The 26,650-nt window shown below is 46.0% G+C and overlaps 1 protein-coding gene across 1 annotated transcript in view; it reads right to left on the bottom strand.

Moving 5' to 3' along the window:
* UCHL3 (ubiquitin C-terminal hydrolase L3) overlaps positions 1–26,650 on the bottom strand; it is a 726,647-nt gene that overhangs the window by 138,299 nt on the left and 561,698 nt on the right. Inside the window, exon 7 of the mRNA XM_069639381.1 lies at positions 5,290–5,365. Coding sequence (XP_069495482.1) covers positions 5,290–5,365 — 76 coding nt within the window. The remainder of the gene's footprint in view (positions 1–5,289; positions 5,366–26,650) is intronic.

Here is a 26,650-nt window from a genome sequence, read left to right on the forward strand (position 1 = left end):
CCCCTCCCAGATAGACCATTTATGTTAGCTGATGCCAGATCTTCACCTGGGGAAGCATTCACACATTCCCGTCTTTTGCTTAATTAAGGTGTTGAACTAGGATTTCTGTGTCCGGTTTATTCTGTTGGTCACCCCTTCATAAAGCCTAAGACAGGGGAAGGGAGGCATTTCCAGTGTAGGACCCTTTCCTTTTTCACCCTGCTACTCTCACCGAAAAAACAAATGTTCGATGAGGGAGTTTGAAGGACAGATAGCCTTTTCTAGTAGGTGCAATCGTTCCCAAAGATGGCCCAGTACTACTTCTAGTAGGCATGCTTCACCACAATGGAAAGTCTCTAGCTGTACAAGGATGCCTAAATAGAAAAAAGAAGCTTCAAGTAATGATCCAGTAGACAGTATCCTAATAGCGGAGGATAGCACAAGCTAGCATAATGTGTCCTTTTTTGATGAGGAAGAGAGTTGGAAAGGAGATTGTGATGCAAGTGGAAGAGATTTAGAAAAACACCTGGAAATTCTGGAACATGTGAGGCAAGGCAATATTTTATTTTTCCTATCTTAGTTTAAGAGGTAGAAGAAAATATGACTGCCTACTGTGATGAATTCCCATCTTAGAGTCTAGTGGATGAGACTGGGGTGACCCTACGGCCTAGACATGATCACCCACTCGGTGGTGAAGGCTCTGGATGGGATAACAAAAGAATTCCTCAGGCACCCCATTATACCATAGCCTATTATGTGCTCCACTCCTTTTTACCCCTAACAACCGTTGGAAGCATAGGCCTAGACTACAATCTCAGAAACCCAGCAGACTGGCAGTCAGGTGTCAAAAGGACTGGCATCAGTTACATCATAGATTTACCAACAAGGGTCCTGCAGTTCGGAGAGCCACCGATAAGGATATATTTGGATGATTGTGTGAGAGTGAGACTTGGTTTATTCAGAGGCTGTGTCGGATCCAGCTGTTCGGAGCCAATGCACACACTGCTCGGCCAGTTCACAAGCAGGAAGAATCAGCTTGACAAAGTGCAGGCGTTTGAGAGCCTAGGTGCAATCAACAGTCCTCACAGACCATATGAAATAAAGATGGTGATGTGGCATTATTATAGAAAGGCTTCAGGAGCGGGTCAATTACCAAGGAATCTCAGATGCCGATCCTTTAGTTCATAAGAGTATTAACCCATCCACCTCCAATTTAGCTGAGCATGCTTATACCCTTAAACACAACCCCATAGCCCTGTAGTTATAGAGTGGGACTTTTCCTGACCGGAGATGTGGAGGTTAAGAGTATGGGAGGACAAGAGGTGTTCTGGGCATTTCAGTGCAGCGACCAGCAAATACTGCAAGGGGCCAAAGTGGCAACAGGGGAGTGAGAGCAGAGAGCAGGGGATGAGCGGAGGAGGGAGACAAAGGTGAAACGGTAGAGAGGAGAGTAGAGGAAGGAGCAAGATGAGTGGAGGAAGGAGAGGGAGGAGTGCAGGTAGAAAACAGGCCAGAGGAGGGAGCAAGAGAAATGATGTGAAGACAAGGTCAGAGAATGGGAAGGAAGGAGTTGGGAGAAAGTGGAGTTTAGGCAGAAAAGGACCGGAAGGATAGCTATGGGGTAACAAGTTTGTCTTGGAAGCAAGGCAACACAGAGCAGCACAGGTTTGAATCTTGGTTGCGCGCTTAGAGACTGGTCTCTGGTATTAAGCATGTTATGAAAGATTCATTAATTATAGAGGAGCGTAGGAGGAGGAAATCAGGGTGGAGAAGGGGAGAAAAAAGCAAACCAGAGGCAGACAGAAGGAAAAGACGGTAGAAGGTGGCAAAGACAGAGACAGTGTCAGCAGGAAAAGAGGATTAAACAAGGGGTGGGAACGAAAGTGAACAGTAGAGAGCAGGCCATAGCCAAGACAGCATGGGGACTAGAGCAAGGAAAGCTAGAGGAAGGAGAATGTTAACAGCCGTCAAGAGAGAACAACAAAAAGAAATGGTACAGTATTAATGCGACAACCCAAATCCTGGGACAGGGTTTTTAAAGTTAAAAATAGCCTTGGGGCCAGGGACGCAGGGGCAAATACCGGGAAAGACCCAGCAAAGCCGTGACGTCTGGTCGCCCTAGATTTGGTGCACGGTGCACAGGGTGTGCTATCAGAGGAAGGCCATGTCCACTCAATGAAGGCAGAAGATATATCCCCCTTGAAATTAGTTTGATAAAAAGGTATTTATAGCACTGAAGAAAACCTTTGCAGTCCCATTGATCCCAAAAACATGGAGCTATGAGTTATACCTGCCACAATCTATGTTGAAACATTTCCATTTGCTATACGTGGCAACAAACGAGAAAGCAGACTGCTCAGAAGTGCTTAACATCGAGAACTAAGTTCAGCTGATGCAGCAGTAGATGCAATCACAACTGCAAAGCTGGCTATCGAGGTTATTACCACCATTAGAGGGAAAAAAACATTTTCATAGGTCTATTGCGAGTGGCAAGTCATTGGTCCCATAGCTAGATGGCTTGGTGGAAAAGGCATTTGAATATCGAAAACACCCTTACCCTGTGTAGGGAAAATTATGTTTAGGTCTAGGAGAGGCATTACGTTTCAGACTGTTAAAGCTGCATGGGTACCAGGAGCCCCTCTCGGGCACAAGGGCATCATCATGATATATCATAGGATGCTTCAAGACTCCCTATGTCATCAGGGTGCAAGAGTAATCAGCCCTTATTATTCCAAGATTCTACCCAGAAAACAGTTTGCTAGTGAAAGGCCAGTTTCATTTATTCCTATTGGAGGAACTGGAAAAAGCTTGTGTATTACAATAGTTAAAGGGCATATTATCAAGTTTTCATTGCCTCTCGAGGGTTCATCTCTGGTGATGATTCATTTGCTGAAGAATTCACAATGTAAAAGGGTGTTGCAGCAAAGCATAAATAATTACTTTTGAAACAAACAATCCCATCAGTGTGTTGCAAGCAGGACCGATAGCACTAGGGCCTGCTCGAGGCCTTCTGGACCAGTAACTCGAATGAGAAAAATTCTCAACAAGTGAGTACATACTAAGCACTTTCAAATGGGCAGGCTGCAGCAGTTTATTCCTCTCATGAGTTACAGACAGTTCATGACTTCAATAGAGTTGCAGATTGCTCATCACATTCTGATCTATCCAGGTCAAAGGAGTCTCTGGTTCATCGTGCTGCATCTGCGCCCAGAACAAAGTTCTTCCCTTGGGGTGGATGTTGGCTCCCATGGTACTTACCAGACTGTGAGACTCTTACTCTGAATTCTTCAATGTGAAATGATTAATCTAACCCTGTAAGTAGATGACTGATCAATACTTCTTCATAATCTAATGTTCCCGATAAACTACACAAAATCCCACTGTGAACTTGAGAGTCTGGAATCCATTGGAGCTCTTTTCCTGGGTGCCTTGGTCTGCAGACACCTAGATTTCAAGATATTACAGAAGGCCTTGTTTCTTTGGCTAGAGTCCCGGTCTAAATTCTCCTTTTCTTTCTCCCTAGATTAGCAAGCTGGTTGGTTATTTTTGTGACCTTGCCCGGTCTCTCAAGATGTCCACATGCTTTAAATGTTAGAACAGTGGTCAATCATCTCCCTCTCACAACCCATTCAGGTAAAGTGCTCATTTGTCTGTTACCTTTGGCCACAACTGGTTTTGGGCTGTAAAGCCATCGGAAGTGATGCTAAATTGATTGATTAGAATGGAAATTGAAAAGGTCTATGAGGTAGAACGAGTACCTATCTCCAATTTGTTAAGAATGAACCACAAGGTGAGTGTTGTAGGGTTGTGATGTGGAAAATCGCTGCCTTAATTTGTTATGAACAGGTTTAGGTAAAGTTCTTCGATTTGCCTTGTTGGTTACCACTCTTCATCAATAGGCTTCTTTTTTGCAGATCATCCTGCAGCTATAGATTAAACACAAGAGTTGCAAGAAAAACACTGCCTAGTTTATTTATATTGTACATGGCGTGTGTGAATGTTGGTACAAGCTTGGTAAATCGATCTATGAGGAATGTGACAAGAAAGGCAGATCTAGGGACAATGCCACGATTGGTAACTTCTTCATCTGAGTACTCACATTTCTCCCCGCTATCCTGTTGTGACATCAAGAAAAGGGAAAAGCTGGGTTAGAATTGTAGGCGGAGTTGCACAGATCCCAAACCTTTACAGGCACAGGTGAGAGAGTACATGGTCCATCACACAGTTTAGTACTACAGTAAACATTGCTCTTTGTGATGAAAGAGTGTGCCATGAAATACATTTGTTCTCAACCTTCAATTACTGTGAAGAAGAACAGAAGCTGCTCTATAAAGAAGGATGGGGACTATCAAGCATTATCATGACATTGCTTTGAAACCTATTTGCAAGCGACAAGAGCGTGATTCACCATGCAGGATAAAACATTTGCTAGGTGAGATTCCCTTGGATATGAGAATGATGTGATTCCACATGTGAAACAGGAAAATCAGATGATTTCAGAAAACACAATGGTAGTCATTACAAGATACCATGCAATTCAGAGTTTTGCCCTTGTGGAGGTGGTATTTCTGGAGTACATCCTGAAGTAGTCCAGAAATACCACCTGTGACAGTGGTAACCTAAAAAGGTATTTTTCAAAACATTTCCTTTCTACCAATCCCACCTTCAATGCCATGGTGAAAACTGGTAGTGCACAGTAGCTGGCCATAACACCGCTTTAATTTTTTTATGCAGAAAGGGGTCATTAATTGCCTTTTGATGTGTTCATTGGGTATGGTGGTGAGAGGAGGCATCAGAGGTGCCAAGCTTCCCACCCCCTTATAATGGCCCAGTCTACAAACATGTTTTTACTGTACTTAAGCAAGGGCCCTGCAGTTGCCTTGTGTAGAGTTGAAAAAATAAAGAAAAATGTTTTAGGACTACCTTGCAGTTCTTCCCTCCACTTTCAGGTGCATGCAAAAAATAGGCATACTTTCAGCAGAAAGTTTGCCTGGAATGCCATAGGCAGTATTTGGCACGGTCTTGAGTTGGGCAGATGGTAAACCCGGCGGTTTTTATTATGCAGATTCACCACCTCCATCATTTTCGTATTGGCCCCCAAAATGTGTATAAAGAAAGAAGCAAGATTGTAATCAGTTAATGAAAGGTTTCAAAGCTTCCAATCCTGGATAACAGACAGATAATTCCAATATCTTCACACCAGATTGAGTTCTCTTGCAGCAATGGAAGGATTTCACTTAAGCTTTAAGGTATACCACCACTTTTTGTCGCTTATCACTTAAGGAAATGTAAAAATGAAGATCAGCTTACCCAGCTCATAAAGGACGCCATGGTGTTGAATAAACGTGATAAAATGCAAATCTACTTTATCATCAATACTTGGAGCCTGGAGGAAAAAAATAAGAAAAGGGTGATATCATATCTTTATATACATACAAATGCAAAAGTAGTTCAGAATTTCAATACGCAAAATGTCTGAAACATAACTGAAGAGTTAATATGTTAACATCATATCAAGTGTGAAAGGGTCACAATTATGACACTGACAAGGAGACCCACAGACCCTTCTCACGCTGGGATGTAGGACCTATCAGTATATGTGTATTGATGCCTCTTTCTCTATCCAGGTGCCTGGCACCCTATGTTTGAGCAAGGTCTCTTTTTCAAACCGTTCATATGGTGTCTGTAAGGGTGGCATGGTATCACAAGTATGATATTGACACAAAAGGTAAAATTTGTAAAACCTTTATTAAAGTTTCAATGGGGTTGGAGAAACTCCTACATTGCCCTATAGCTGGGATGGGAGTAGTCTCGATCATAAAATAATAAATAAGACCGTCCAAGTTGAGTCAGTCAAATCTAAATGGCCTATACTAACAAAAACCTAATGCCTGCCCTATATCCTGTATAAAAAATGTGAAAAGGAGAATATGTATGAAAAGGACAGTTAGTGTTCAAATATAAAGAATAAACGTGATGAGTCAGCTCTCCTCCCCACGTTGGACAGCATGGAGTAAGGCGGTCCCTGTAGGCAAGTTGATACTCTGCGTCAGGCTCTTAACACAATAGGCAGTTCAAAACGTGGATCAAGGCCCGCCTGGCCTTCCATGTTAAAGTCTCTCTTTCTTGGTTCTAAAACACAGTTCAACAAAAAGTTCACGGTGGTCCCCCTCAGTCGTGCACAGACCTCTTAAAGCAAAAGTTCATGTTGGTCTCCCTCACTCGGGCCCAGACCTTTCACAGCAAAAAACACTTGCAGGGGCTCCCTTCCCCAAGCTTAATTCACTTCCTTTAGGGGTTCCCTTCCCCAAACTTATTACACCTTTGGTCTCCCTCAGTCGGGTTCGGACCATTTCCTGATGTCGAAGACTTTCGACTGTGCCCGTTTTTTTCTACAGACCTCTGCAGGACCACTTCGACTTTCCAGCTTTCAACTTACAATCCTATGTTATTTGCCCCAGTGCTTCCTGCTCTGGGTAGTTCACTGTATTATGCATCAAAGTATGACGTTCACCTTCTTACTTTCCCCTTTTCTCCGGATTAATTTCAATCACCTTGCTTTTACAGTTCATTCACTTTATCGCTACAAACTTTTCACCTTTCACTGAGACTTTCGAGTGGGCTACTTCCTTTTGCAGGACCACTCCATCGCTGACTTTACAGCTGTCGTTACTTCAAGGTTAATTCGCAAGTTTGTCTGTCTTCGCATCTCATCCACATGCGTGCAGCCTTCAATTGTGCGATATAATGTTGCCACTTCAATCTTTCCTGAGCACACAACGGTCTCTCATGCCGCTTGCCAACTCACTGGCTTAGTGCGTTTCTTTCTTGTCTTTTAGTCTACAAGTCAAGGTTAGTACCACAAGCTTGGCCTCGCCTCCCCAACTCTGCCATTCACCCGGGAGTGTCGTTGGCATCCTTGAAACACAATGCAGCCTATGGTATGGGATTCGACCTTCTCCACATGTTTTTGCAGCCTTTTGTAGGCAACCACCTCCTGCAGGGAACTTCTGGGTTTCTCTACCCATGGCTCTCGTCCCTCACTCCTTTGCACTGCTCCAGTAGGTTCGTCTTCTCCCCGAAAGTTCTGTTCTTAATCGTGTTCCACCTTGCTGAGAGGGGTTCTCTATGTTCTGCCATTTATCCGGGTGAGGAGAGCTAATTGGTATCAGATGTATGCACTTAGAGTCAAGCGCCTGACTTTGCCTGACCCAATTAGCGTGACATATCCAATGCGATGTGTAAGAATTAGTATTGTTACTCTCAGTCACCCTCTTCCTCAGCCCAGTGTTTGTGTAGTAAGAGGAGGTGAGAGTTGGGACAATCGGAGAATACTATGAAATACAAGGGATCATGGGTATGGGAAAGGAAGGAATACTGAGTCTCTGCATCGGGTGCCTCACCCCCAATCCCGAAGACCCCTTACCCATGTGATCCCCCGCACTGGTCCACCCCCAGGAACTGGATCCAACAGCAATGGCCATGTCCTGGCCACCTGGATGACAAGTCCCCGAGGACTGGCGGGTGAGTCACCCTTTGGTTTTTCACATGTCCCTGAGCCATGGGGAGCAGAGCAGCTTGATATCACGACGCGAGACCCAGAGAGTACAACTACCAACATGCACCACACTCCTCATATTGCAACACTGGCTGGTGAACCCCAGGGGGCAGCACCTTACAGAGACCAACAACAAGGACTCCAAATGCCACAATGCACCAGTGTCCAATGGCCAAAACCTGGCTTGGACCACAAAGAGATATTGTTGCCTATTGAAAATCGACTTTCCTCATGCATCCAGGAGCCAAATGGGAGATCCAAACCTTGTGAAGGCTCCCAGGAAGAATTTTAGCCCACAAGGGTAGAAGCGGCTTTGGGTAGACAAGCCAAAAATTACCCTAGGAGGACAGTCGACTACCCAATGGGAGCTTAGGGAATTTTCCAGCATTGAAGGAGAGGATTACTAAAACCCAGCAGAGTGAGTCTTCTGTGAGAAGTGTTCAGGTGAAGTTGGAGGTGGTGCAGGAGGACCAAGAGACCAGATAGGAGTAAGCAGGAGGCGTGGTTGAAGAAACTGAAGGTAAGGTGTTAGAATTGAGAGAGTAGTCCTAACGTTGCTGTATGTCTGTGAGTGAGTAAAGTTGAGAAAGAGTGAGAGGAAGAACAAGATCAGGAGGCAGGGGGGAGGAGGTAGGAGTGAGAGAGGGATTAAATCCAGAACTTGCAGAAGGAGGATGTGGTAGGTAAGGGGGGATGAGGCAGACCAATTCTTCTTGGGTTAGGGTATTTTATTGAAATATTAGCAGAGAAATGCCTGACTATCCCTAACCAATGGGTTTCCCTAATTTACCAACTAACTAGGTGCCCCCCGTCTTTAGGGAAGTCCAAAAGAACACAGTCTGTTGTTCGTCCAAATCTAAGCTGTTATATTGCTACCACTAAAGAACAGTTCCAAACAAAGGGGCAGGAGAATGACTCTTTTCCTGGCAAGCTTCTTCAGTTTTTAATCAACAAAAGTCTAGGAGAATGACTGTCTTCTTCATGATATCTTTCCTTAGTTTTTATATACAATCATCAGAAACTGTTGAGCTATTTTCTAAGTAACTGATGTAGTTCCTGTACAGGATGTTTTCCAGTCTCTTTTTTCCCCTCACTTGCTTTCTGGTTAGGCCTCTCCTCTTTAGCCTTGTGAGCATTCGGATTCCTGGGCAAAAGTCTCTGTAGTGTCTCAAAGTCCTTCTCTTCCTTGTTCCACTAGAGAGAATGAGACTCACTCGTATTCTTCTTATTCTTAATTGTCTAATACATCAGGAAGTGAAGAAACAGAATGCAATGAGTGTCATGTTCTCCTCCTTTGAACTCACTGCCTTCTATGTGGCCTTTCTTACTCTCTAGCCACTTACTCAGATACGTAGGCTGAGTCCCAGGGAATTATTTACTTTTCTTAATTTCGGTTCGACTACTGGGACCAGTAGGTCGAGTCCCAGAATATTCTTTACACTTCCCAACTTCTGACCAAGTACTGCAACAAGTAGGATGGCTGCACTCTATTGCTGTGATCCCCTCCCGGGTCTCCCACCGTCCCGTTACCTTCTTTCACATGGTTTGGCTTTGACAGGCCTCTTCTCAGGAGTGGGACTTCCCACGGTTTCCAAACGACTTGCTTTCTCGTTCCGTTCGCATTTTGCTTCTTTCCTGCGATTTTCAGGCTTGAGCGGTCTCAGCGTAGTTAGACTTCTCCCCTCTAAATGATTTTTTGGTAGTAACAGTTTTTACCATAGGTTTATGTTCCTTCCTACCTTCTACACTCTTATAGAGGGACTTCAACTGTTTGGCTGCCTCTGCATGAGCTTGGGCTACTCGAATGGTGGTATTATAATTTGGTTTACATTGCTATAGCACAGCTCGTTGAAAAAAAGGCAGGGCGTTCATAATTTGTTCCTATGCCAATATTTCCAGGACTTTTGGGTGAATCTTCTTTCGTTATCATTGGGAGAGGGTGTTCCGTATCTTCGCTCCTAGTTCTAATGGGCTTTCAGTGGGGGACAGGTGTATTTCTCTGAACTTCTATCAGTAGATTTTCTTGGTTTGTCCCACTCGTTCTAGGAGGACAGTTTTTATCTCTGCAAAAGTCTTAGTCCCTTGACGATTTATAATCTAATAGGAGGCTTGTAATTCTCCTATCAAGAGGGGGCCAAGTAACATATCTTAAGCTCTTCGTCCCAATTAAATTTGAAAAGAGATTCTTTCAAAATAAAAAAAAGACTGAGATCTTCTCCCTCTAGATAGGGCTGTAAAATGTTATTCGGCTGTTGCTCTACCGAGCCACCTGATCTACCACCGTTATCTAGTTTATTCAGTAGAGGGAAGGTTAGAGGAGTTAGACTTGGGTATTTTAAACTAGGCCTCTTAAGGCTTGGTTTGATTCCTAAAGTAATTTTGCCATTCAAGGTTCCTAACAAGTTTTTTCTTAAAAAATGTATAAAGGGTCCAGGGGGATTATTTGGGTTCCCCAACTTTTATCAGCTTGGCTGAGTCTCACTCCCAACACCATATGTGGTAAATCAGAAGGAGGGGACAGACCAGCCCTTCTTGGTTCAGGGTATTTTATTAATATAATAGCAGAAAAATGCCTGACTATTCCTAACCAATGGGTTTCCTTCCCGTACCAATTAACTAGTAGCCTCGTCGTCTTTAGGGAAGTCCAAAAGAATATAGTCTGTCATCCGTCCAACTCTAAGTTATTATATCCTTAACACTATAAGAAAACAAATGTCCAGGAGAACGACTCCCTTCTCCTGAATAGATTTTGAACAGTTCCAAACAGCAAAATATCAGGAGAATGACTCCCTCTTCCTGGGTAAGTTTCGTAAAGTTCCAAACAAGAAAAGGCCAAGGGAATGACTCCCTTCTCCTGGATATATTTCATAAAGTGCCAAACAACCAAAGGTCGGGAAAATGACTTCTTCTGGATAAGCGTGTTCAGTTTTTGATCAACAAAAGTCTAGGAGTGTGACACACTTCTAGATATTTTTCCTTGGTTTTTATATACAATCTTCAGATATTGTTGAGCTATTTCTCAGTTCCTGTACAGGACTTTTCCCAGTCTCCTTTTCCCTTACTTGCTTTCTGGTTTGGCCTCTCCTCTTTAGCCTTGTGAGCGTTAGGATTCCTGGGCTAAAGTCTCCTTAGTGTCTCTGAAAGTCCTTCTCTTCCTTGTTCCACTAGAATGAATCCTCTTCGTATACTTCTTATTCTTAATTTTATTATGTCTCTTCACCTCCTGGTGCATTAAACAATGAGTGTCATGTTCTCCTCCTTCGGACTCGCCTCTTAACTTCGGATTGACTACGGGACGAGTAGGCAGAGTCCCAGAGTATGCTTTATTCTTCTTAACTTTGATTATACTACTGGGACCAGTAGGTTGAGCCCCAGAGTATTCTTTACTCTTCTTAACTTCTGACCAAGTACTGCGACGAGTAGGATGACCGCGCTCTATTGCTGCAATACCTCCCGGGTATCCTGACATTCCTGTTACCTTCTTTCACAGGGTTTGGTATTGCCGGGCCTCTGCTCAGGAGCAGGACTTCCTATGGCTTCCAAACGACTTGCTTTCTCGTTGCGTTTGCGACTTGCTACCCGCAGGGGCATTAGGATGCTCCTCTATGGAATTGGAGACCTTGGCCCTTGCGGGTGGGGGCTGGTCTCTCCCTATGAGGTCTCGCTTACCGCCACCCCTAGGGGGGTTATTCCATAGCTGGCTCACCTCTCTCGCCTCACAAGTAAAGGCACCGCCCTGGGACGAAGTGATTTAATCCTGAAATTCGTCACAGGGGAGTATAGTTAGGAGTGAGAGAAGGATTAAGATCAGGAGGGAGGAGAACAGTAGAGTTCGGACCTGGGAGAGGCGGAGTAAGATCCGGAAGGAGTAGGAGAACACAGACAGGAGGAGTGAAGCAGACTAAGGCCAGGATGGAGAAGAAGAGCAAAGAAGGGCAGGAGTGAGAGGTGTAGTGAAAGTGTAAGTCTCAGTGGGGGAGAGGAAGACTGGGGAAATACTGCAAGGCCATTGAGCGAGAGGAAGAGTACAGCAAGATAAAAAGGCCACCTCTGTTTAGGTCATGTGAGAAACCTGGCGGCATTCTCCCATCACTCCCTCAGGATCTTCTAATCAGGCAGCCAGGAAAGGGCCATCACTTTTGGATCCTGACCCTGGGGGTGGACAAGCGAGGGAGGATCACCTGAGTGAAGGATCACAGGGATTTGGAGGAGAATGCAGAGGGTGCGACATGGTATTTTCCCAATCCTAAAAACACCTTACCCTATACTCTCCGTCAGCCTTTGTGCAGTGTTTACATTCTCACCTCATCTCCCTCTCCCAATTTCCAAGAAGTACTGAGACAAGGAGGAGGCCACTAGGATCAATGAGGATTACCCATAGGAATAACATGGGGAAGGTAAGGGCAAACCACTTTAGAGAAAACTACTGTCCCACTAATAGAGTCAGGCATGGATAGGTAACCATTCTTTTCCGACTCCACTTGACTGTGTGTTCAGCTATAAAAAGATGTGGTCAGTCACAGAAACTTGAACAAGCTGGGGATGCAGTCTGGTCCCGTGAAGCCCTGGAGTAGAGAGAAGCAGGAGTTGCAAGCAGGAGGAAGACGGCACAGAGTGATGCTGGACCGGTGTGTGTGGACTGGAGCGTGGCGAGGGAGCCGTGCCTCCAGGAAACCAGAGAAGCACTGCCTGCATTCCACAGGGGAGGACCAGCCGAGTGCTTGTTCCCTTGGGACCTGTGTTGACCCCATGGGTGCTTGAGGGGCAGGTGGTGAGATCCAGCAAATTAGTAAAGAAGGTGCGAGGGTGCACGTAAAGGAAAATAGAACAGCTAAGTGCCAGGGGCACATTAAAGAGGGTGCACGTGTGCACAGAAAAGAAATCGGAAGAAAAGGGCTGCAAAGAGGATCAGAAGGAATAATGAGGTGACAGAAGAACGCGAGAGCAATGAGAGGGGCAAGAGGGACAGAGTGGTAGCACCTAGGAAAAGTAAAAAGCCTGGGTTTTTTTTAAAACCTCTGATTCTACCCCAAGAAAAGAAAGGTTTATGAATTCAGGACAGAACTCTAATGAATTCTACGTTGTGTTTGGAAGGTGGAAGAGGCATAGAGTACATCCCGATAAAGAACTGAGTTTTGTATTTCAAAGTTGAAAAGCTGCCTGAGCTTGGGGAAGGGAACCCTAAGAGGCCTAACCAAGTCCGACACTTAAGTTTTGTTGAACTGGTAAATAGGAATGAAGCGTGGGGAAAGGAACCCCCAAAAGCTGTCAAAAGGAACTTTGGTTTTATATTTTTGAATGGTGTTTTGAAACTTGATGAAGCTGAAGCTTGGGGAAGGGAACCCCAAAGCATTTAGATATTTGGAGGTAGGTGGAATAACGACAAGGGACCTGTGGAGACGGTCCTATGGACAGCTCTGTGGACTGAACTTATTTGTGCGATATTGACCCCACAGCACCTGGTGAAAGACTAACTAAAACCAATCCTGGTTTCCATTTTTGCTGAACCACAATTTTTCTTATTTTTGAAAAGACTTTTCATCACATTTTTGTACAGAGTGAGGGCAAGCATAGGTTTCGACACAGGCAAACTTTTATTTTGGACTCTTAGACAGTGACGACCATTAGAAACATCAGTTAAGGGAATTATCCCTTTAGAGTTGGGGCCAGTTAGGCATAACATCAACCCAAGCTTTTTGAAAAGGGTTCAAACAAACCCAATCGAGTCTGCATCACTGGATACAATGCTTGTCTTACAGTCCCCTACAAAGTATCCAAAGGAGTATGAAAGATGAGGCTTTGGTCTTTAGCTCTCTACACAGTAGGACAAGCCTATAGTAGGGAAAATCGGTGTATAGTGAACCAATGCCACATTGAGTGTTTTGGTAGTAGGGACCATAGTTAGGGAGGTGGGGGCACCCTTCAAGGTTGAAGGCAGGCATACATGGGCCACCGTTAAACTCCAAGCCCCAATAGCCTTTATTAGTCTGTTTTATCTGAATAAAAACAGAACATTTACGGATACCCTTGTGTGCATTAACAACTTTGTCACATAAGGAGCAGATTAAATCAGCACTGTTTATATAGTGTAGAGCAGAATCAGCATAACAAGGTCCTGTGCAGACAATCCACCATTCTCCTCAATACTGCAGATTTTCCAATTAAATAAACTAATAATGCAAGAAAGAAATCCATGGTTGGCCCCCCCATGGTGGACTTGTATGCTGATGAAATTAAATGACGCATGGGGACAATGCTTTTGCCGGTGCCAGGATGTATGACACCTCAGGCAAAGAATGATTCTGGCATCTTCCCTCTTTAACAGTGGGGACAAACTTTGTTTGTAGGGACAATGCAGCGTCACTAGTGCTCTCCTGCTGGTGCTGCTGTAGCAGCCACCTAGAATTGCCTCTCTCTGTATATCACCGGTCCTGACTTACATAATGAGTCTACAAATGACGGGAGTCAAAATGAGTGTGGAATTCATAAACATGCACCTTGAAAGTATCCACTTTCCAGTTGTTAAGAGATAGTTATGTACCCAGAGGCCTAGGAGCTAGAAGACTGAGCAAACAAAAGATGCATTTTTACACATTACCAATGTTCTTCGTGTCATATGAAGACGGAAGGAATTTTGATCCACATTTGTGCAAAGCTACAGTATACTCCCCAATGTCAGAGATAATGTGATTTGCCATGAACTTCACAGGGCACCAAACACGATAGGGAGTGGAGAAATGAAGAAATGAAGAGGAAGGCTAAATGTAGAAATGATTTATTGAACTCGCTAGAGAAAGAATGGGTAAATATGTCCCACGATGTGGGGATATCACATCAATAACCAAATCCATCCATCATCGATCACACATCACTAAATGTTCCACGCAGGACTGATATGCACTGGACCCATGGGAAATACCAGGTTCTGAACAAAGCACATCTTCCCCTTAAAGCAAGGCAAAGAACTCGATGCATAGGAGAAGATGGAAAACAATAAGGTCAATACACCATATAATCCTTGAAACTTGCTGGGGAACCACACATCTTTCTAAAGCGGGTGTGGGTTGAGAAAAGGAATGTTGCTTGTTGAACATCATCTGTTTCTGCAAAAGACGGAGGGCCTAACTTCTCACCCCACATGAGGCAGTAATTTCTTACACTCAATTCTGAAGAAACCTTGCAAAAGGTGTTAAGGTAATTCCTAGGATTATGTTCAGTGGTTCGCCCTTTATGACAATTCTGCCCAACTAAGTTAATTTCCTCCTCAGCCATCCTTTATTCTCCCTTTATTTGGAAAATATTCATTCCCATCAAAGAACAAACAGCATAAAAACATGCAAAATCATCAAAGATAAATACATAAAACAAATATAATAACAAAAAATAATACATTACAATAATAAAAAGCATAAACTATTTCATTTAATCTAACTGCGCAATTGAAGGGCACTTTTGATATACAAATAAACACACTGCGAAGTAAACAAATCCAGGACTGATAAAAGAAACCTAAAGGTTAATGTCTCACTCCACACGCCCTCAATAATGGGAGGAGAAATAATGGCAGGCCAGAAAAACAAAGTGTTGCAAATCACCTGCATCGTTCCAAGGACAAACACATTTGCGCTTGATAACACTGTCCCCCTGAAGAAAAGGCACAATATAATTGACAAATAATACATTTGTTCTAAAACGAAGAATACTTGCCCTTTTCCTTGGATTTATGAACCACTGTGCATAGCCTGATTTATTGGCAATGACTGTGATGTTTTGAATGGTAGAAATGAACACTTTTTTTTTTACAGTCTTTCTTCCTCCTAACATCTACTTTAAGAGAAAGGAAGCCATCCACGAACTGCCTTCTTTCGATATTACTAACAAATAGTTCTTCACTAAGGAGACGTTGAAGACCAAGAATATGCTTGGAGGATTTAATGTTGTTTAGCCAACGGAATGAATTGTGAATATTTGAGGACATTTCATCCTTAACGAAGCTTCTGGTTAGTGACAGATGAGGATTTCCCCATAAACGTAGTCAATATGTTAAGGGTTGCAATAATATAAGATCTTCAATATGAGTCAAATTGCATTCCTCATGTAGCAAATACCCTGGGTGATCCTGGGAAACGGCCATGATTTTCTTTAAAAATGTATTTTCGCTAACTTGAGCTGCCTTTGTAGGATGATACACACAAACGGCTGCACCAAAAGTCAGCAATGGTACTGATTTGGACTGAAAATCCGAACAGTGTGGTCCAATGGTAAACTGCCTAACTTCCTGCCATATCTCAAAATTGAGCCCTAAATTTGAAAGGCCTTCGCTGAATGTTGTTCTATGTGCGCAGACCACCTCCGGTCACAAGAAATCGTTACACCCAGGTAGCGAAAAAGTAGCTACCCAATCCACTTTTTCATCATTAATAGTTAGTGTGTTCCCCAAAGGTTTACTGCTACCAATACACATTACCTTGGACTTCCCTAGATTAATTTTTAGATCTTTATGTCCCATATAGTCACTAAATCCATTGGCCAGTATTTGGAGGGGGCGTACTTAGTTCTGGCCATCAAGACTGCACCATCGGCATATAGGAATATGCATTTAATTTGGCCAGCCATCCTGGGAAACGTCACTCGTCAAATCAGATAATACATTTGGTAGTGAGTTTATGTAAAGGATGAAAACCAGTGGTGTATAAACGCACCCATGCCTTACTCCTCAGAGGATTTGGAGTGCTTGCGCTGTTTTGCCTTGGTTCCCCATCCTCACTCTTGCCATTAGATTTGAGTGCATTTTGACTAAGACTTGTAAAATCTCCCATGTCATGACTAGTGCATGCAGGGCTTCCCAAAGCGTTTGTGTGATTCATACAGTTAAATGTGGTTGAAAGATCCATGAACCACAAGTATATCATGCTTTTGTAGCCACGCACAAATGTATCCAGGACTAGGCTCAAATTCAATATTTGATCTGCTGTACCTATGCTCTCCCGAAAGCCATTCTGGTACTCAGAGGATTTGATTTTCCACTACCCACTCCATGGTTTTTCCATGTAACACCTGACCAAACCATTTTGCTGAGGTTTCAGTTAGGGAGATTGGGCGGTAAGATGCATGATTGAATCTATCACCTCTCTTATGAATTGGTACTATGATTGCCTCCTTCCAAGAGGCCGGCAAACCTTATGTAATATCATTAAATATCAAGGTGGCTATTGGCACCCACACCGCCATTTCGTACTTGAAAAACTCAATCGGTGGTTGAATCTGGTCCTGTGGATTCACTGGTAGCCAGCCCCACAAGAGCTTTGGCTACTTCACCCATTGAAACCACCAGGCTAGAACCACTAGCCTGCCAGAGGTCATGATCAAGAGAATGTGGCTGATTAATATCTAAAGCACTTTTCTCCATCTCGTCACTTGCTTCTTTATATAATGCTGAGAAGAACAAGTTACTTACCATATCTGGTAACGTTCTTTCGAAGGGAAGTTCCTCCGACGTATTTCACATCTATGACAGGTAATGTCCACAGCTGTGCTGCTTCGGAAAATTTTCGGCAGAGGGCGACCTGCGTCGATGATGTCAGACTGTTGTCCCTCGAGAGCCTCCGTCGAGTGTGGACGTCACCGGATGTTAAATATAGGACGCACGGCGCCCGTAGCTTCAGTTATAGTTTTTTCCCAGAACGTGTGGCACCAATCTCCTGCCAGTATGATTGCAGAACACCTTGCGGAAACGTAAGCTGCAATCGCATAAGAAATTCAGTAGAGGGGCAGGCTCGGAGGGCAATGTGGAATACGTTGGAGGAACATCCCATCGAAAGAACGTTACCAGATATGGTAAGTAACTTGTTCTTTGAGGGGATTGTGTCCTCCGACGTATTCCACATCTATGACAAACTCCCAAAGCAGTACCAACTTATGGAGGTGGGAAAAGAATTTACAATTTAGAATTTTAGAATGCCCAATCAAACTGCTGAATAAAAGGACTGCCTTACCAAAGGCCAAATCCTGCCCATGGATGGAGTCCAAGGAATAGTGTCTCACAAAAGTATGGACAGAGGCCCATGTGGCCGCTTTGCAAATATTGCGAATCGGAACACCCCCTCCGTAGAGCAGAGGAGGCAGCCACATCCCTAGCAGAGTGAGCCCGTAAGCCTACTGGAGGGTCCTTTCCCGCCAAACGATAACACTCAGAGATCGTCAAAATGATCCATCTAGACAAGGTCTGTTTGGAAACAGCCTGACCCAAGTGCTTTCCAGAATAACCAACAAAGAGCTGATCGTCCACTCTGACCCAGGACATCCGTGAGAGATAGAAACTCAAAGCTCTCCTAGGATCCAACCTATGGAGCCACTCCTCTTCCTTACCAGGATGTGGAGGAGGATAAAACACCAGAAGAATCACCTTCTGGCTCAAATGGAATTCCGACACCACCTTCGGAAGAAAAGAAGGCCGCGCCCGCAGGACAACCCTGTCCTTATGGAACACAGTAAAGGGTGGCTTGGCGGAAAGTGCCTGCAACCCACTCACTCTGCATGCGGAAGTAACCGTATCTAAAAATACAGTTTTAAAGGACAACAGTCGCAACGGACAAGAAGGTAAGGGCTCAAACGGAGCTCCCATTAGGAACTTTAAAACCAAATTCAAACCCCATCCCGGCACCTGGCAAGGCGACGGTGGAAACACATTAGTTAGCCCTTTTAGAAACTGAGAAATGAAAGGGATCCTAAAATAATAACATTCCGCAGACGAGAGCTTAAATATGGACAGCGCCGCCAGGTAACCCCTAATGGTACCCACTTGCAGGCCCTTGTGGCTAAAGAAAGCAAAAAAAAAACCAAAGGAATGGAACATTGGAAAGGATCCACATTCTGTACCCTACACCAGTCACAGAACTTTCTCCAACGGCAACAGTACAGGGATTTTGTTGCATGCCTTCTGGCCGAAAGCAACACCTCCATCACGTCTTCGGGGAGATCCCAATCCTTATATCTCAACCTTTCAGATACCAAGCAAGAAGGCTGTGAGACTTGACCTCTGGATGGAGAACCCAACCCCCCTCCCGTGAGAGCAGATTTTCTTGGTAGAGAAGACGGTGTGGAGGGCAGATGGACATGTCTAGAAGGTCCGGGTACCATGCTCTCCTGGCCTATGCCGGAGCAATGAGGATCATCCGGGAACCGAACCTCCGTAACCTCTGCAACACTTGCGGAATGACGGGGACTGGAGGAAACGCGTATAGCAGTGGGAAGGTGCACTCCTCTACGAACGCGTCCCCTAAGGCTCCTCTTGGAGGAAATTCCCACAAGCAGAATCTTTTGCACTTCCGGTCTACACTGGTGGCGAAGAGATCCACTTGTAGGTTTCCCCAAAGGACGAAGTTCTAAAAAAGAACTTCCCGAGCCAGCTCCCACTCGTGAGAGACCGTGCTCTGCCTGCTCAGGCTTGTCGTCTCCGGCCAGATGAATTGCCAAGATCGAAATTTCTTGCTGTATGGCCCAGAACCAGAGTTGCATCGCCTCCCTGCACAACGGGAGTGACCCTGCCCCCCCTTTTTTGTTGAGGTAGTGCATGGCCACTGTATTGTCCATCATAATCAGGACATTCTTCCCTTGCACAGACGGCAGAAAAGCCTTTAGGGCTAGCCTGACGGCCCTCAGCTCTAACAGATTGATGTGAAGTCTAAACTCCGACGGAGACCAACATCCTCTGGCTGACAACTCATTGGCATGAGCCCACCAACCTGTGAGGGATGCGTCTGTCACGATCGTCACCTCCGGCCATGGCTGCCAAAATGGTGCTCCCTTCATTAGATTGCCTTCGTCGGCCCACCATAGAAGATCCTGGGCGGCCGAGGTCGGAATTTGAACGGGATCCGACATCCTGCCGGAGAACTACGATCACTGCATCTTGAGAGCCCACTGCAGAGATCTCATCCGCAGACTGGCCTCTGACACCAGGAAAATGCAGGATGCCACGAGGCCGAGCAACCTTAAGAATTCGAATGCCGGGTGGCTCTGGGCCCGTTGAAACATGTCCATCTGCAGAATGTGACGAGCCCTCACCTGAGGAGGCGAACACTGCCCCAGGGATGTGTCGAGCACTGCTCCAATGTACTGGAGCCTCTGGGTAGGTGTCAAATGAGACTTCTTTAAATTGAGGGAGAAGCCCAGCTTGTGAAGGGAGTGGCAGGTGACGGACAGATGATACAGGGCTTGCTCGGGAGAGCGCATCCTGATCATCCAATCATCCAGGTAGGGGTAGACGTGAATCCCCCCTTTCCTGAGATACGCTGCCACCACCACCATCAGCTCGGTGAAGACCCTCGGGCAGAGGTCAATCCGAACGGCAGGACCTGAAACTGAAAATGCGAGTCGCCAACCGCGAACCTCAGCTACTTCATGTGCTTTGGATGAATCGGCACAGGAAAGTAAGCATCCTTGAGGTCTAGAGACACCAACCAATCCTGAAGTTGAAGGGCCTGGAGGACTTGAGAAAGAGTTACCATCTTGAACTTGTCCTTCCTGAGGAGCTTGTTCAACCAATGCAAGTTCATGATGGGTCTCAATCCTCTTTTCCTCTCCGCTACAAGCACCAGTTCTATGGCACCTTTCTCCAGCAGGGATAGGATTTCCTGTGCAAGGAGCGGATCTGGACGCTTCAAAGAGAGCTTCCCCGGTGGATTGTCGCGAGGCCTCTGCCGGAAGGGAAGATAGTAGCCATGGGCTATGATTTTCAGAACCCACACATCCCAAGTAATGGCCCGCCATTCTCCAAGATGCTGCGCAAGTCTGCCCCCAACCGGCGAACCATGGGCCTAATAACTGAGCGAACGCGGCTGTGGCAGTGCCTGAGGGCAAAGAGGCAACTGCCCGAGCGGCTTTGGCACCCGAGTACCTTGCTTTCCACCCTTGGTACTCCTACGGTGGCCCCTTGGACTGGCAGCTCCTCTCAATCTACCAAAGGAACAGTAGTACCGAAAGAAACCTCCTCTCCATTGCTGTCCCCTAGGACGAAAAGGCGGAGGTTGATGCACTGCAGCGCTCAAAGACTTCACTGCATCTTTGGAGGTCTGCAACCTCTCAAGGCTCTTGTCAGCCTTGCTGCCAAACAGATGAAACCATCAAAGGGCATGTTCAGAAGACGGGATTGGACATCAGGAGCAAACCCCAACTTCCGCAACCACGCAAACCTGCGTTTCACGGTGCTCGCAGCCATGGACCGGCTGACACAGTCTGTTATGCCCAAACCCGACTGAATGGACTCACACATGGCATCATTGCCGTCTTGCACGAGGGCTAGAAAACCATCCCGTTCCTCCCCTTCGGGAATATGCTGAGCCGCCAAAGACGCATAGAGTGTGTGTGAATCTCGCTAGGGCACCGCCATTAACGCCATAACCCCAGCAGAAAATAACTTCCTCGCCCAACCATCAAAGCGCTTATCATCCCTATCAGGAGGGATGGTAGGGTACGCAGCCTGCTTCGAGGAGGCCATAGCCCCCTGCACCACCAAACTCTCCGGAGTAGAATCAGTCGATAAGTAGCAGGGGTCACCACTGGATGGGTGGTATTTTTTCGGAAACGACTTACTAACTGCCGGTAGACTCTCTGGAGCAGTCCAAGCCGCCGGTTCCGATGGTCTTGATGGCGTTGAGGACCGGGACCTGGATCTGGCATGGCTATGGCGATCTCCCTTGTTCAAACGGGGTCTAGACGGCTCCCGATGATCGCCCGACCCCCCGAGCCCGAAGGCGTGCGAGTGGTGGACCAAACCCGTTCCTTGCCGGCTTCTTCCGAAGGCGCGGACGGAACTGTGCCTTGCGACTCGAAAATGGCTAACATTTGCCGGCGGAATGATTCCCATTCGGCCTGTGATGAATACTTGGTGGGACAAGTCAACCACCTGGCAGAGTCCTCCTCCGACGAGGAAGGCGACTGGTGATGCCGCTTCCTAGAATGCCTCGATGAGGCAGAGAGGAATGGCGGGAACCACTCCTAGACCGAGACCCCCTGGATTTTCGCCGACGCGGAGAGTCGCCCCTCGAGTCATCGGTCGAAAGCCCAGCGGATTTCGATTTATGGGGTTTAGGCACCCTATCTACCTTCAATTTCTTCTTACTTTCCCACAAGGCCTTAGACGTCAGGGACTGGCAATCCTTGCAGTCGTCAGTGACGTGGCTTTCGCCAAAGCACCAGAGGCAGATGTCGTGCTGGTCCGTAATGGACATTTTTGAACCTCAGTCCCGACATTTTTTAAAGCCCGACTTCGGGGTAGTAGAAGAAGACGAAGACATCACTTTCGAAGAGAAGAATCGAGCACGCCGAGATTCCGAAGCAAACATGTTTGCGGAAAAAACAGAACTGAGGCTATGGGCTCTGTGCGTCCTATATATAACATCCGGTGACATCGACCCTCGACAGAGGCCCTCGAGGGACAATGTGTGTGTGTTTGTGTGTGTGTGTGTGTGTGTCGGGTCTTTGTCCTGCTTGTATGTTGAGATGCTGGTGTGGGGTGTGTGTCGGGTCTGCCTTAATGTGTCTGTGTGCAAGTGCAGTGTATGTTGCGTTGCGGAGAGCGGTGTGAGTCGGGTCTGCCTGAATGTTTGTTGTTTGCACCTCCAGTGTATGTTGAGATGCGGGGTGGGGTGAGTGTCGGGTCTGCCTGAATGTTTGTTGTTGTGTGCACATTCAGTGTATGTTGAGATGCGGGGGTGGGGGTTCGGGTCTGTGTGGGTGCATGGTGTATGCTTGTGAGTTTGTATGGAAAGTTGGGGGTGGGGGTATGTATGGGTGCATGGTGTATGCTTGTGAGTTTGTATGGTGAGTTGGGGTGGGGGCTTGTATGGGTGCATGGTGTATCCGTGCTAGTCTGTATGCAGGGGTGGGGTGGGGGGGTTGGGGTCTGTATGGATGCATAGTATATTGGTGAATGCTTGTGAGTTTGTGTGCCGAGTTGGGGATGGGGGGTTCGGGTCTGTATGGGTGCATGGTGTATGCTTGTGAGTTTGTGCGCTGAGTTGGGGGTTCGGGTCTGTATGGGTGCATGGTGTATGCTTGTGAGTTTGTGCACTGAGTTGGGGGTTCGGGTCTGTATGGGTGCATGGTGTATGCGTGTGAGTTTGTATGGTGAGTTGGGGGTGGGGTCTGTATGGGTGCATGCTGTATCCTTGTTAGTCTGTATGCAGGGGTGGGTGTGGAGGTGGGGAGATGGGGTCTGTATGGGTGCATAGTGTATTGGTGTATGCTTGTGAGTTTGTGTGCTGAGTTGGGGGTGGGGGTTCGGGTCTGTATGGGTGCATGGTGTATGCTTGTGAGTTTGTGCTGAGTTGGGGGGCTCGGGTTTGTATGGGTGCATGGTCTATACTTGCGAGTTTCTATGCTGAGTTGGGGGTTGGGGTGGGGGGTTCGGGTCTGTAAGGGTACATGCTGTATGCTTGTTAGTCTGTATGCGGGGTTGGGAGCTTGGGGTCTGTACAAGTATGTATGCATGGTGCATGCTTGGTGGCATGGGGATGGGGAGCGGGGGCCATGCGGCATAGTGTTTGCTTGAGGGGTGGGCACCATGGGCACAGTGTTGGGTTGGGAGCCATGGGGCATAGTGTTTGCTTGAGGGGTGGGTATCATGGGGCATAGTGCTTGCTTGAAGGGTGAGTGTCATGGGGCATAGTGTTTGCTTGGGAAGTGGGGGCCATGGGGCATAGTGTTTGCTTGAGGGGTGGGCACCATGGGCATAGTGTTGGGTTGGGAGCCATGGGGCATAGTGTTTGCTTGAGGGGTGGGTATCATGGGGCATAGTGTTTGGTTGAGGGGTGGGTGTCATGGGGCCTAGTGTTTGGTTGAGGGGTGGGGGCCATGGGTCATAGTGTTTGGTTGAGGGGTGGCCATGGGGCATAGTGTTTGTTTGAGGGGTGGGTGTCATGGGGCATAGTGTTTGCTTGAAGGGTGGGTGTCATGGGGCATAGTGTTTGCTTGGGAAGTGGGGGCCATGGGGCATAGTGTTTGGTTGAGGGGTGGGTGTAATGGGCCATGGGGCATAGTGTTTGGCTGAGGGGTGGGGGCGATGGGGCATAGTGTTTGGTTGGGGGTCAGGGGCCATGGAGCATAGTGTCACACTCCAAGAGTGAACCCAATAATAAAGCTAAAACAGGCACAGTTAGGAGCTGTACATGCTTTGCTTTTTGTGGAAGCCCGACTCAACGAAGGCCTTACTCCTCTTGGGCAACCCAGACAGCAAAGTATAGCAGTCCAAAATAACGGAATGTCCAATCAAGGGTCAATAAAATATATATAATTTAATTAAACAGACGATATGCAATAACTAAATAGAAATAAATGATAACAATGGAAAATGTGTAGTACAAATAAAAATCGTTACACCTCAAAAACGTATTCTTTTTCCATGATTTAATTAAAATTGGGGGTTGAAAAAGCCTCCCACCACGCCACGCCACGCCCGCTGGGCCTGCCGCCCCACCCACAATGACTTTTCAGACCACTATAGCCATCATGTAAGGTACTTTCGGCCCTCTGTCAAAATCAGTTGTGCACCCCTGATCTACACAATCTCTTGCAGCATGGATCAAGTCCACCAGCGGTCCACTGTTTTCATTGGACATGATCAATTATAAAAATGTGCGACACGCCACAAAGTGCCATTAGCTAATTCTATATCTATAAGCAGTAAAGTCGACAACTGAAAAATAATTGAGTTTACTTGATCGTCAGGGCACTTGACACATTTGTTGCCAGTGCGCAGCGATTCCTGCCCCCTTTTAGCCAGTAATGCTTTCACATCAAAGACTTCAAAATGATCTATATGAATCTTGTCTACGGCGCACATTTCTTGGAATAACAAAATATCCACTTGTTTCGAAATACCACAAATGCAGTGTCTTTTTGGTTCTAAGTCCAGCAATGTTCCATGAAACAAATTTTATAAAACATCCACAATTGTTATATTTGTTAGGACTTGGATGGTGGAACGTGGATGACACATACAAAAACAGCGTCTTTCGCTCTGTTCATTAACATGAATGAGCAGGATCTAGCTGATATATTTTCTAGTGCAGCTTGATTCAGGTCCATCATATCCGAGTATGAGGGCTGTTGGCGGTATCAGCCCTTAATTGCCCAGGTCCTTGTGTAGACGATTTCATCGTATTATCATACAGTGGTACATACCAGGTGTCATGTAATGGCATATGGTATGTCGGGTGTCCTGGTGCACTTCTATGCTTTAAGTGCCATTGTGTCTGCGCAATTCAATATAGCTGCTCGCAGGGACTGGTTTGCCACCCTGAAACTCACATTGCAGCCACCGCAGTACATACAATCTGAACGAATTCTCTTCAAATATAAATCAGGAATTCCCAAAGATTCTGTTACTGCCTTAATCAATGATCTTTTATATGAATTCTTATTACCATGGTTAAGGCCCGTAAAGCAACAGATGATGTTGCCTTTTCTCCAACCTGTCAAAGGATGTTCATTCAGGGTTTCTCCGCCTGTACTAGGAGGCATCTTGGGGTGTATTGGGAGGGGCTGCAGTGGTTAAGTTCCATTTTAGTTTATACCAGACGGCCCAACAATGTTGGGGAACTTCTGTTTACTCGCAGTGAGGTTTGTTAAGTAGAGAAGAACTCTCTCCCTTATTCACTTTCAATGGGACTTCGCCACACAACGTCCTTTGATGTTTAATTATCCGAGATGCCGGAAGTATCTTTTGTTGATAGTAGAGGCAATGTAGGAGTCGAAGGACAAAAACTGTCATCAGAACGAGGATGGTTGTTCGGGGTGGGACCCAATTTTATTGGATATGTCCATCTACTCTATACAAAAACCGGGGCTAGAGTCTGTACCAACAGAACCATGTCCGACATGTTCGAACTGGGGAGGGGCACCAGACAGGGGTGCCCGTTCTCGCCAATTCTATTTGCCCTAACGATAGAGCCCATGGCTGCTGCAGTTAGATTACAACACAAAGATAGGGGTATAGTTATGAAAGGCTCCAATCAGCTGATCTCACTTCATGCAGATGACATGCTGTTATATATCCGTGAACCCGACAAAAACATTGCACCCATAGTGGCAGATATACACGAATTTGCTGATTACTCCGGTTACACTGTGAACAATACTAAATCAGAAATGTTCCCACTCACCCCTTGCACTAAATGCCCGGAAATAACGGATGGCCTTAAATGGTCGGAGGGATATATTCGATATTTAGGCGTGCTGGTCTCCAGGAGCAGACAATCTTTGTTTACTGACAACTACGAAGAGGCGCTACAGTCAATTCATGCGAAACAATTGATATGGAGACACCTCCCCATCTCATTACATGGCAGGATAGCAGTACTAAAAATGACCGTCAACAATGTCAAAGAAAAATGGGAAACAGATTTGCAGATGCCCATACCCGACGAGAAATGGGTGAAGTACTGCTCACTCACTAAAAAGGTTTCGCTCAATGCAGGACTACGCCAGATACAATTTAAAATTCTTAATAGATTGCACTATACGCCAGCCACAGTGGCAAGGTTTTTACCGGACTCCTCGAGCGAATGCCCTAAATGCGGCACCCCGCAAGCAGGGTCCTTTCACATGTATTGGGACTGCCCTGAGCTGCAGCGGTTCTGGGGGAGGGTGGCTGAATTGCTGGTGGAAATCACACAAATATCCCCATTCCTGTCTCCACAAATAGGGAAGTGCTCTGAAAGGACTAGAAGACTCGTTAATGCTGCCTACACAGTTGCTAAAAAATGTATCCTCCAGGCTTGGAAAAGCCCTACACCTCCGAGCATGAACACCTTTCTACGAGAATTGACATACGTAAATGAGAATGAGGAACAATATGTACTGACTCAGTCAAGAATGAGCCGACCGAAGGACATCTGGGGCCCGTTCAGGACATACTTATGTGAACTGCCGTCGGACAATGAAAATTCTATGTGAATACGTATCACCTGTGAAAATGCAAAATGTGCTACTGTATGATATTCTTGTTGTGTTGTTGGAGCGAGTCATGTACAAGCCACAACCTTTATAAAAAGATGTTTAAAAAAAAAGAACGAGGATGGTTAACCTGAAGGATGGCCTTTGCTCAGGAAA

The sequence above is a fragment of the Ambystoma mexicanum genome, chromosome 7q (genome assembly GCF_040938575.1).
Source record: "Ambystoma mexicanum isolate Mex_15411 chromosome 7q, UKY_AmexF1_1, whole genome shotgun sequence".
NCBI classification, from domain to species: Eukaryota; Metazoa; Chordata; class Amphibia; order Caudata; family Ambystomatidae; genus Ambystoma; species Ambystoma mexicanum.